Raw genomic sequence first — 12500 nt, forward strand, 5'->3', positions numbered from 1 at the left:
AAAGGCATCAAAAATATCACAAAAACTGTTTTTCTGATACTTTTGGCTGCTTTCTAATAAAGTGTGCAGGTATATATGTACGTATATATATATATATATATATATATACATATATATATATCGACCGATTTCTCTATCGCTATTCGTGATATTATGTTTTACTTATTTGAATATGTTTTTTTTCTTTAGAAGAAATTTTGTCTATGTTGTGTGTGATGATATTCACGAGTGAATGACTTCACAAGTAGATAAATAAAGGGAGGTAATTGGTTATCGTTATTATTGTTATTGTTGTGGGTAAGGGAGATAACTGCTCCGCTTTCGGTAATGGGAGTGGAATATATATATATATATTATATATATATATATATATATACATATATATATATATATGTGTGTGTGTGTGTGGAGGCGCAATGGCCCAGTGGTTTAGGCAGCGGACTCGCGGTCGTAGGATCGCGGCTTCGATTCCCAGACCAGGCGTTGTGAGTGTTTATTGAGCGAAAACACCTAAAGCTCCACGAGGCTCCGGCAGGGGGTGGTGGCGATCCCTGCTGTACTCTTTCGCTACAACTTTCTCTCACTCTTTCTTCCGTTGGCCTGCTCGCTTGGCCAGCGGGGTGGCGTCATTTGAAGGCTAAAACAATGCGAAGCGCATTGTGACCAGCGATGTGTAGCAACATCTGATAGCCTGGTCGATCACGGTGATATATATATATATATATATATATATATATATATATATATATATATATACGTGTGTGTGTACAGACAAAAGCAAGTTTTGAAAACCTTGTTTAGTGAGGGGATTTATGTACAGTGATGTAATCGTGAATCGAAATATGTGAAAAGATAAAGTTGGTTATGCGTGCATATTAAGACCTGTTCTGCATTTTTCAATGAAAAAGTTTCTTTATTTAAACGATCTTGTGGAGACATTGTGTCTTTGCACTGGTAGAAGGGGAAGACTGTAAAATTTGGTTTGATGTTATCAGCACATTTTTTCTATATGTTCACTGAGAAGAATTTACCTGTATTGCGGGAAACGGATTTGCTCTTTATGTAGAGCGGTTCTCTTTCTCAAAATCATATTAGTTAGTCCAATATAGTTGTGTCCGGAACCCGAGCAGGTTATTATATAAATTAGGTTCTCAGAGGCGCAATTGAAACTAGTTTTGATTGTGAACCTCTGTCGTTGTTTGAAAAGGAAATCCATGCCTTCAAGTAGGATGGGGCAGGTTCCACACTTTGGGCATCCACATTTTTCAACCGTCGGTTTCGTGGTTGTTTTGTAAAGCTTCGCATTTGTTAGTAGTCTCTTTAGCGATTTGTCCAATGGTCTATAAGCTGGCTTAATTCCATCGGAGAAGCAAGTTTTCAGTGTTTGTACTCTCGTTTATGTTACGCTCCCTGCACTTCGTCTATAGCAAACTGACGACTTTGTAAAAGATGTTCCAGCGGACCAAAGATGTAATAGTCGGAAGAGGCGGGACATGGAACCCAAACTTTTCAACGCCTTCGGCGTATGAGGGTGTACGTTGTCGTGCAACAATAACATTTCTTCCATATTTACATGTGTAGTTTTTGCATCTCTTTGAAGGAGACTGCGTCAGTTCGTATAGGAGGATATTTTTTAGGTGTATGGTAATGGAGTCCATATAAGTTATCTTGAAGGTAACTCAGTAAAGATAGTTTGATGTCATCTTCCATAGTAGTGCGGAGCTCCTGAATTGATGCAGTCTGATTAGAATGTACCCAAGCAGGTATATACCACGAGATTATGATCACGAGATTATGGTGAAAGAATGGAGTTTATATGTTTGAGGTTTTACGAGAATATACGCAAACTAATATCAATAAGTATATTCATCAATAGGAAATACTTAAGGAATATGTATGGTTGAAAACCTGGAAGCTGTAGTTTTCACTCGGGAAAAACTCTTTATAGGGGTGTATTGTTTTATTGTTTCTTTGATTTTTTTCTTGTTTTTTTTTGCACAATATTTCAGGCGATCACTAACGAGGCGACTTTGCTTCAGCTAGCTTTGAAGTATATGGTGTTGTTTAATACCCTACTTCTATAGATAGATTTTACCTGGCGTAAACCACAGTTTCTGGCTTTTCAGTGACACGAATACGCTTTCAATCTGGAGCTGCTTCTATTGCATTATTCGAATTCTATAAAGAAGCATAAAACTATCCCAAACCCTAGTTTGATACAAAACAGCAGGAAACATGTTATAGTTTGACTTTTATTACATTTTTCTGTTAAATTTGATTTCAGTCATGTCAGTTGCCGTTTAAATATTTTTTATTATATCTCGAATTTGCCTTCGTAATATTTAGTACGTTTGATATGAGTGCATGACTATTAAAAGCAATTTATTTATTACAGATATATGGTAATTGTACACCCAATGATTTCACGCTATTGGTGTACTGCAGGAAATACAAGAAAAATCTTGCCAGCCGTTTGGGCATTGGCTATTCTGTTGTCGATGCCAAGTATATTTGTTATGGTAAGTTTTGCTTTTATACAATTTTTCATGTAATCACATATATGTTCACGCATAAATATAGCTACACTGACATATATACGCACACATGTACATGTACTATTTATATAACTCTTTCTACATATAAGTCATCAAAGTTTTAAGCCCGTTACTGGAAGATAGTACGTAAATATTAATAACCTGTAGGGACATCGTATTTCGTTATGCAACCATAATATACTACAAAGAATATTAGAAGTCAATATCGTGTTCTACTGTGTTAACAGTGCTATTAAATCATTTGTTTGGGATATCTTTACAGATGTTTTGATAGAAATGATAGCCAGTACTAATTTTCCTACGATAACCATCTGATGTAAACAACATGTAGATCGAAGCTGAAAGATTAGTAATATCGCGGAATTATATAAAACATCTCAATATTTAAGGTGCAAGCCTCCGACCGAGACTTTGCTTTTCATGCTGTCGATAAAATAATATCCGTTGAACACTGAGGTCCATGCAATCGACTTATTCCCTGCCACAAAATAGTGGCCTTGTGTTCAAATTTGAAACATATTTAAGGCGCAGAATGGTTTTGTAGTTAAGATGCTCGCTTCGCATCCATGTGGTTTCGGGTTCAGCCCCACTGCGTGGAACTGTGTACAAGTGTCTTCTACTATTGTAGATGCCTTGCGAGCAAATTTGGCAGGGGGAGATTAAAAGAATCCCGTCGTGTGTGAATGTATATGTGTTTGGCCGACAACTGCATGATAAACGATTGGTGTTGGTGTGTTTATGTCTTCGTAACATAGCGTATCAGCAAGGGAGACTGATAAAAGAGATACCAAACTTTAAAGTAGCCCTTCACTATGGCTGCAGTTCAAATAACTGAAACAAATAAAAGAGAGATGTTACAGTTTATGAATCTTAAGGCGGCGAGCTGGCAGAAACGTTAGCACGCCGGGCGAAGTGCTTAGCGGTATTTCGTCTGCCATTACGTTCTGAGTTCAAATTCCACCGAGGTCGACTTTGCCTTTCATCCTTTCGGGGACGATAAATTATGTACCAGTTATGCACTGAGGTCGATGTAATCGACTTAATACCTCTGTCTGTCCTTGTTTGTTCCCTCTGTGTTTAGCCCTGTGTGGGTAATAAAGAAATAGGTATTTCGTCTGCCATTACGTTCTGAGTTCAAATTCCACCGAGGTCGACTTTGCCTTTCATCCTTTCGGGGACGATAAATTATGTACCAGTTATGCACTGAGGTCGATGTAATCGACTTAATACCTCTGTCTGTCCTTGTTTGTTCCCTCTGTGTTTAGCCCTGTGTGGGTAATAAAGAAATAGGTATTTCGTCTGCCATTACGTTCTGAGTTCAAATTCCACCGAGGTCGACTTTGCCTTTCATCATTTCGGGGACGATAAATTATGTACCAGTTATGCACTGAAATCGATGTAATCGACTTAATACCTCTGTCTGTCCTTGTTTGTCCCCTCTATGTTTAGCCCCTTGTGGGCAGTGAAGAAATATATATGAATCTTAAAATGCAAATTGTTAATGTTTGGCCGTTGGGTTAGGCACACAGATGATATGCTGTCCTTATTAGTTAGTATAACCATGCAGCTTAGCTGTTTCGTTGGATTTTCCGTATCATCAACAAGATTAACAGCTGTAATGTTGGGATAAATAGGTTTGAGGAAATGAGAAAAGTTTCAGTTAGTAATCTTGCTGAAGTTTTGCTTCCACTTAATGCGTTCCGTTAAGTCTTTTATATGTTGATGCTGTTGTAGAACAACGGCTTCTGTTAACAAATCAACATACACAATTATCAAAGGCTTTTTCAGCATCATTATCTCTACTGTCACTAAAATGAATATTATCGGCTTCTGTTAACACTTGTTATCCAACTTCTTATCCAAGTTCTGTTTTCCAACTGTGACGTCTGTTTTGCATACTATTCTTGAGTATACAACGAAAATACATTACCTCAATTCCTACAAAATCGTACATCCTTACTTCAAATCCTTCAAAATTGTATTGCCTTACATGAAACTATTAAATTGAATACTCTGATCTTGATGCTTCTGAGAGTTCTTCCCAAGACTGTCCCTATTTTTACATGTCACTTTGAATTGAGATCAGGAAGATATTAGTTCTTAGTTAAGGATTTAGCCCTCCTTCATTCCTACAGAAATCCCATTTTTATTTACCTTGTTGTAAGGTTGCATCTTTCGCCGAGCTTTCATACGATGTTGTAATTAGAAGCGTTTTTACTATATATGTTAAATATAATCATATAATAATAATAATAATGAGTACATAATGTCTATTTTGCTAATTTACATGTTGATTTTAAATATTCCTTTAAGTTAATCGAAGCCCACCAATATCATATATCGATAATCACCCCCTTCTGTGAATAGTTTATGTGCAGTATCAATGCATCCCGCTTTCTGGTTGGTGATTTTTTCTTCTTAGTGTAACTTTCCTGAGATCGCTCTTAACATGATCAGTTTCATTAAAATCGTTTGCAGCAAAAGATACAGGAATTGTTCTGTCAGCAGTAACGTCAGTAGATTGTTTTTGATTTATTTAGTATATGAAAAGTTCAATCACTTAATCAGGTTTCCTACTGTATTAACGATATGCCATTAGTTTCCCTCGAATTAAAATACTCCTATATATGACTCTAAGCAACCGTATACAATTCAGTGATACAGGAATGCCACTTCTGGTAATTCTCTAGATTTCACTGAGTAGATAATTGGTATTTCAATATTCTGTACAATCATATTTCGCTATTTCAGTCAGTTTTCTTTAATTTCTAACATTGAAAGTGAACGTTTTCTGTCTTTGACAGATTTTTGAGACGTAGCGTAATCTAATTTATTTTCTTTCTGGCATTCAGTATGCTATTGACAAATTGAAATTCATCGTCTAAGCTTGTATTCTTACTGATAAAAATGTAGTGATACAAGCGTTGTCAGTTATTACTGCCTTTATTACTCTAATAATGTGATAGAGTAGAAATTAATTTTTGAAATATATATATCTGTGTGTTTGTGTGTGGTTTTTATTTATGTGTGTGTAAAACTGAATTATTTCGAATCTGAACAATGTTCACCTTCTATTCGTAAAGCTTCACTTTGATCACTCACACTTTAAGGAACTCAGAAACAATACAAGTATCAGCTTTCTCTACCTTATAAACGGTACATATCAAAGTACCATTTCAGGAGCATTCATTGATAGTATCTCATATCACTTAAACTTAACTTTTCTACAATGCTAATAACATAATATGGAAACACTCCGTCGGTTACGACGACGAGGGTTCCGGTTGATCCGAATCAACGGAAAAGCCTGCTCGTGAAATTAACGTGTAAAGTGGCTGAGCACTCCACAGACACGTGTACCCTTAACGTAGTTCTCGGGGATATTCAGCGTGACACAGAGAGTGACAAGGCCGACCCTTTGAAATACAGGTACAACAGAAACAGGAAGTAAGAGTGAGAGAAAGTTGTGGTGAAAGAGTACAACAGGGATCACCACCATCCCCTGCCGGAGCCGCGTGGAGCTTTTAGGTGTTTTCGCTCAATAAACACTGACAACGCCCGGTCTGGGAATCGAAACCGCGATCCTATGACCGCGAGTCCGCTGCCTTAACCACTGGGCCATTGCGCCTCCACTTTAATAACATAAATGCGGTATATGAAATCACTAACCCACAATGACACTAAATATTTTACAGTATATTGTTTGACATCTTAGAGCTTTCACTTATACCGGAGGTATCTTTCGTTCGTCTTTCTGAGCTAAGTTACAAAAATTCCACATTTTGTTTATCCTTTCTTTCATCACTTTTTATGATAGTTTTATTTGTATTATCGCTTATCACCAGCCTTAAAAAAAGTTTATTGAAATATTTACCTTTTCGGTGACAGGTTAATCTCTAGATGTTCTGTATATCTTAAAGTTGTCTGATTTCGCTTATACTCATTTATACAAGACATATTCGGGCTAAGATCGTCTAGTGACGTTAGTTATGGGATAGAAGCAGGTGATCCAACATATCTGGTATAATTTATCGATACGATTTATTACGATTCCATCAGGATGTACATAAATTTGATCTCTATTTCAAAATTTTATTCTTTATGAGTTCGAAACATACCGAGGGTCGATAAAATTCATATACAGGAGCTGGGGAAGTTTCGAAAATCACTCTCAATTTTCATTCTACCGTCATAAAATAGAAGCCTACGCAAGTTAATCCAGTTCTGGGTTTACGAAAAAATGGAGCGGTCATGAGTGGCATGACTTTGATTAAAGGTGTGCTCTGTCAGATTTAAACCAACATAATATCTGCATGTACGTGTTAATAATCACATTTTCTAACGCATAGACCACCTGGGATCAGACAACTAGAAAATGTTGTGCAGATGATTTAAATGCCAGGTTATATTACTCACCATAATCTCTAGATTTAGAAAATAATTATAACTAGCCCATTTCTGTTCTAAAGATTTCGAATTAAGTCATCCATGTTTGCAAAGGTGAATTATCCAAACCCCAAAGAATTCCTCTCAACACATGGCAATTTCTGCGCTTGATCAGAAATGCACATATCGTCAGCCACTAAGGGACATACTCAACTGGTTAAGGTCCAGCAACTGACAAGGAAATCTGTGATATTGAACAAAATATTTGCTGTAGCCCACCTGTTATACCAATACAAAACTATGTACATGATAACGCTTCCAGTTAGTTAAGATTAGAAGTCATGAGAGCTGCCTGGTACTGCATCATGGCATTTATTATTATTATTATTATTATTATTATTATTATCATTATTATTATTATTATATTATTATTATTATTATTATTACTATTATTGAGTGAGAGAGCAGTGCATGCCATCAAAGTGACACTGGGGTAAAATATACGAAGCCCAATATACCCATCATGACTACCCGTCTGATAAGGGTACACCAGGCACATGCATCACAACCATATGTGCGCGACAATGGTGATCTCATATCAAGATAAACAGCACATGACCTTGCAGGTGGGGCCCAGTTAGAATTTTCTTCAGGTTGAGTAGCCATCCCGCTCAAAGGTCCCTGAATATGGGTTGTTTAAGGATGTTGAAAGAACCACCCATGTTTCCAGAGGTGAATTATTCAAACCCCAAAGAATCCCTCTCAACACATGGCTATAATGCTCCCCCACTACTTCTGCTCGTGATCAGAAATGCGCATATCGTCAGCCACTAAGGGACATGCTCAACTGGTTAAGGTCAAACAACTGACAAGCAAATCTGTGGTATTGAGCAGAATATTTGCTGTAGCCCATCTTTTATACCAAGACAAAACAATGTACATGATAACACTTCCAATCAGTTAAGATCAGAAGCCATGAGAGCCACTGCCTGGTACTGCATCAATTATTATTATTATTATTATTATTATTGTTGTTGTTGTATCATCAAAGTGGAATGCTAGACGAGTGACAGGGAGGAGAGAGGCTGCGAAGGTGAGTGAACTGGATAGGAGACAGAAGCGGCAGGAATATGTAGAGAAACTGAGAGGTGAATATGGACAGGTTAATATGGACAGAAACGGGAGGTAGGGGATGTGGAGAAGGAGTGGGAGGCTTCCAGAGAGGCAGTGATGAGATGTGCCTCTGAATTATGTGGTACACGAGTAAACATTTTGTAAGAAATAATGTTTTAGAAAGTGGTACTGCAGGTAAGAAAGGTGGTTGGCAAAAGGGAAGAAAGGGTGAAGGATGTAAATTTGTTGAAAGGAAGTGAGGATGTACAAAGGAGATGAGCAGAGTATTTTAGTGAGCTGTTGAATGTGGAAGATGACAGGAAGGTAATTATAGTGGCTGTAGGAGGAGAGAGGAGAATGCTTGTTGTTGGGGAATGGAACCATGGTGCAATTGGAAGGGAGGAGGTGAAGGAATCCTTGTGGAAGATGGCAAACCAGAGGGCGCCATGTATAGATGGGTATACAGTGGAATGCCTAAAGAAAGGAGGAGTGACAGTGATTGAGTGGTTAGTGAGGCTTATGAATGTTTGTTATATAACTGGAAGAGCACTGAAGGACTGGTGCAGTGCCTGTATAGTGCCACTGTACAAGGGGAAAGGAGGTATATGTGAGTTTGGAAATTTTAGAGGTATAAGTTTGTTGTGTGTGTGGTTGGTAAACTATATGGGATAATTCTGATTGTAAGGGTGAGAAACCAGACAGAGAGTGTAATAGGGGAGGAGCAGTGCGGTTTTAGGAGTGGTTGGATGTGAAGATGAAGTTAAGACAGGGTTATGTGATGTTTCAGAGGCTGTTAAATTTATATGTGGGTGGTGTAGTGAGAGAGGTAAATACTAGAACCTTTGGTAGGGGAGAAAATGGAGAGAATGGCAGGTGAGTCGGTTGTTGTTTGCTGATGATACAAAACTGGTGGCGGATCCGGAAGAGCAACTGAGGAGGCTGGTGGTAGAGTTTGGAAGAGTTTGTGAGAGGAGGAAACTGAAAGTGAAAGTAGGTGAGAGTAAAATTATGAGGTGTTCGGGAGATGGAATGGCTGGTAAGGCAGATGTGAATATAAATGGTGATATGATAGAGGAGACGAGTGCTTTTAAGTGTCTGGGATCACATGTGACAGCGGATGGAGGGGTTGGCTGAGGAAGTGAGATATAGAGTGAGGGAGGGGATTAAGATACTTGGAAAAGTGAAAAGTATGCTCAGAGATAAAAGGTTGAGTATGAAAGCGAAAAGAGGTGAGTATGAAGGCATGATTTGTGCCGAAAATGTTATAAGACGTGGGGAATGAGAGATGCAGAAAGGAGGCGACTAGATGTGTTTGAGATGAGATGTTTGCGGTCTATGGTTGGTGTGATACGGATGGACAGGATAAGGAAAGAGGACGTGTGAAGGGGGCGGGAATGAGAGAAAAACTAACAACCAAATTGGATAGACGAATGTTGAAGTGGTTTGGCCACATGAAGAGGATGGACGAGGAGCGGATGGTAAGGAGGAGGTGAGCTGGCAGAAACGTTAGCGTGCCGGGCGAAATGCGTAGCCGTATTTCATCAGCCGTTACGTTCTGAGTTCAAATTCCGCCGAGGACGACTTTGCCTTTCATCCTTTCGGGGTCGATTAAATAAGTACCAGTTACGCACTGGGATCGATATTATCGACTTAATCCGTTTGTCTGTCCTTGTTTGTCCTCTCTGTGTTTAGCCCCTTGTGGGTAGTAAAGAAATAGGATGGTAAGAAGGAGGTTGAAGGCAGAAGTGGTAGGCAGTAGAAACAGAGGCAGACCTCGGATTGTGTGGGTGAACGGAGTGAGGAAAGCTTCGATGGTTAGAGGTGTTGGAGTGAGAGAGGCAAGAGAGATTATAAATGATAGGAAAGCTTGGAGAGTGTTTGTGGACGGATGAGTAAATTTGTAATTGCTCAAATGGGTACGGAAGCAGTATGATGCGGCGCGGGCAAAGCAGCATATGCTGCCAGGCCCCGCTGTTGATATTGGGGTTTGCGTTCTACGCCCTGACCCGGGTATAGGCCGCGGCTCCCCTGTTTGAGCTGGAAATGAATAGAATGCCTGGTATGTGTTGTTGTGGCTACCCCCTCCTAAAAAAATTGGGGATAGGCCTGGGTATATATATAAAAAAATATTAATATTACTAAGGCGGTGAGCTGGCATAATTGTTAATATGCTGGACGAAATGCTTAGCGGTATTTCGCCCGTCGCTACGTTCTGAGTTCAAATTCAACCGAGGTCAGCTTTGCTTTTCATTTGAAATATTAATTATTATCATTATTACTTAAGTACCAGTGAAACACTGGGGTCGACATAATCGACTAGTCCCCTCCCCCGAATTTCAGATCTTGTGCCTATAGTAGAAAGGATTATTATTATTATCATTATTATTATTATCATTATATTAATATTTACTGTTAATCTGCATGTTTGTCACTTGCCGCAACACACACAACGTCCTAGGGTGAGTAAAGAACAAGAGATGTTGCAGTATGACTGAAAGCTTGCGAATGTGAAGTGGTAGGGGTAGTCGTGAAATATCTTCATATAATACAACACAGGCATTTAAATTGGTAGTTTTTCTAAGAATGTGGGAAGTATTTGTCAGCACAATCTTTTGGATTTCTCTGAGACGTGATTCTCCTGACAAACGCACTCTGCACACTTTAACAATCTAGTCGTCGAGATACAGAATGACAGACTGGTCATCACAGGAAATTCTTTGATCCCAAGTTCATTGAATTAGGGTTGTTATGGGATTAATCGCCAACGATTTATTTCTCTCTCTCTCCCTTCCTCTCTCTCTCTCTCTTTCTCTCTCTCTCTCCCTTTCTCTCTCTCTCTCTCTATTTTGAACTGGGTCAAATACTTCCTCATAATATTCAATTCTTTTGACACATAGACTGACTTTAATATTGGTTTTAAATTTCGGCACAAGACCAGTAATTACGGGGGAAGGTGTAGGTCGAGTACACCGAGGTCAGTGCTCAACTGGTATTTATTTTATCAACTCAAATGGATGAAAGGCTAAGTTGACTTCGTCATAAAGATGGACGAAATGCAGCTAAGAAGTTTTGCCGGCGTGCTAACGATTCTTATTTCTTTACTACTCACAAGGGGCTAAACACAGAGGGGACAAACAAGGACAGACACACGGATTAAGTCGATTATATCGATCCCAGTGCATAACTGGTACTTAATTTATCGACCCCGAAAGGATGAAAGGTAAAGTCGACCTCGGCGGAATTTGAACTCAGAACGTAACGGTAGACGAAATACCGCCACGTATTTCGCCCGGCATGCTAACGTTTCTTCCAGCTCACCACCTGCTAACGATTCTGCTGACACGTCGCCTCCGCCTGAGTTTAATACTGATATACCAAGTTGTTCTTTATAGAATTAACATAGCTCCTTGTATTTGTGTCTTGTCAGATAAATCCATGTTTAGATACACTTTCCTGTGTTTGAAACCCCAGTGGTAGGTGTTATCTTTCATTCAAGTGGAGGACATACAGTAAACTTTTCATGCTGCTTCTGTTCAGTGCACAACACATCGCCCTATTTCAAAATTGATCTTGACTCTAAACAAGCAAAATCTTTATTTCCAACTTTGTTTCTCCATCTCAAAGTTCTCTCTACTTCGATGTTCCTCTTCCATATGCTAATATATTTTTGTTTCTTTCCACACAGGATATTGAAGTTATATCATACCACAACAACGTCACTAGTGTAACGTTTTCACACTGCTACGATAGCGCTATCCCTGAAGACAAGCGGCTTGCGTACGCCATCTATCAGTTGACTGTGATGTTTCTGGCACCTACACTAATCATGATCATCTGCTATACTTTTGTTATTTATGTTCTCTGGCTCAGCTCGAAGCAACTGAAAAGTATGACATCAGCGAACTGGTAAGAAAACACATTATAAACATCACTGCATGCGTGCCACTCAGGGGAAGCAGCATGTATAATGTAAACGCTAGATTAAATGCAGTATAACGTTTTATCTTGTGTGACAGGTATTTATATAAAATAGTCTTGTTGGACATTGAAACCCTGAGACATTTCCCACTGACTAATTAATAATTCTCGGAAAGATCCCCGAAGATAAGCGGTTTTCATACACCCTGTATCGTTCTTACTGTCATATTCACAAAAATTAACCCTTTGAAAAAACGGATGCGTTTTAACGAGTGAAACATTTTTTTTTACTATATCCGCGAAAGACGCGAAAGTGAGCAGTCTCATTGTTTTATGTTTATGACTAAAGATAACAATGTTTCTGCCGATTAGCGAGTAGCGGTTTCAAAATTATACATCTTCCAGCCGTATAGCCAAGTGAAATCACATCTAAAACATAGTCGTGGCTTCATAGTGTTAAAATTGTTTTGTTGCAGGCTTGAAACGGTAGAAACTTTTTTTTCGTGGTGAAAAGAGCTAGCTTTGTGA

At 38.8% G+C, this 12500-nt stretch overlaps 1 protein-coding gene across 1 annotated transcript in view; it reads left to right on the plus strand.

The window, feature by feature from the left end:
* The window catches only part of LOC115216773 (QRFP-like peptide receptor), a 179762-nt gene that overhangs the window by 114629 nt on the left and 52633 nt on the right, over positions 1–12500 (plus strand). Inside the window, exons 2-3 of the mRNA XM_029786343.2 lie at positions 2396–2519; positions 11740–11960. Coding sequence (XP_029642203.2) covers positions 2396–2519; positions 11740–11960 — 345 coding nt within the window. The remainder of the gene's footprint in view (positions 1–2395; positions 2520–11739; positions 11961–12500) is intronic.

Source organism: Octopus sinensis, linkage group LG10, assembly GCF_006345805.1.
Source record: "Octopus sinensis linkage group LG10, ASM634580v1, whole genome shotgun sequence".
Taxonomy (NCBI): Eukaryota; Metazoa; Mollusca; class Cephalopoda; order Octopoda; family Octopodidae; genus Octopus; species Octopus sinensis.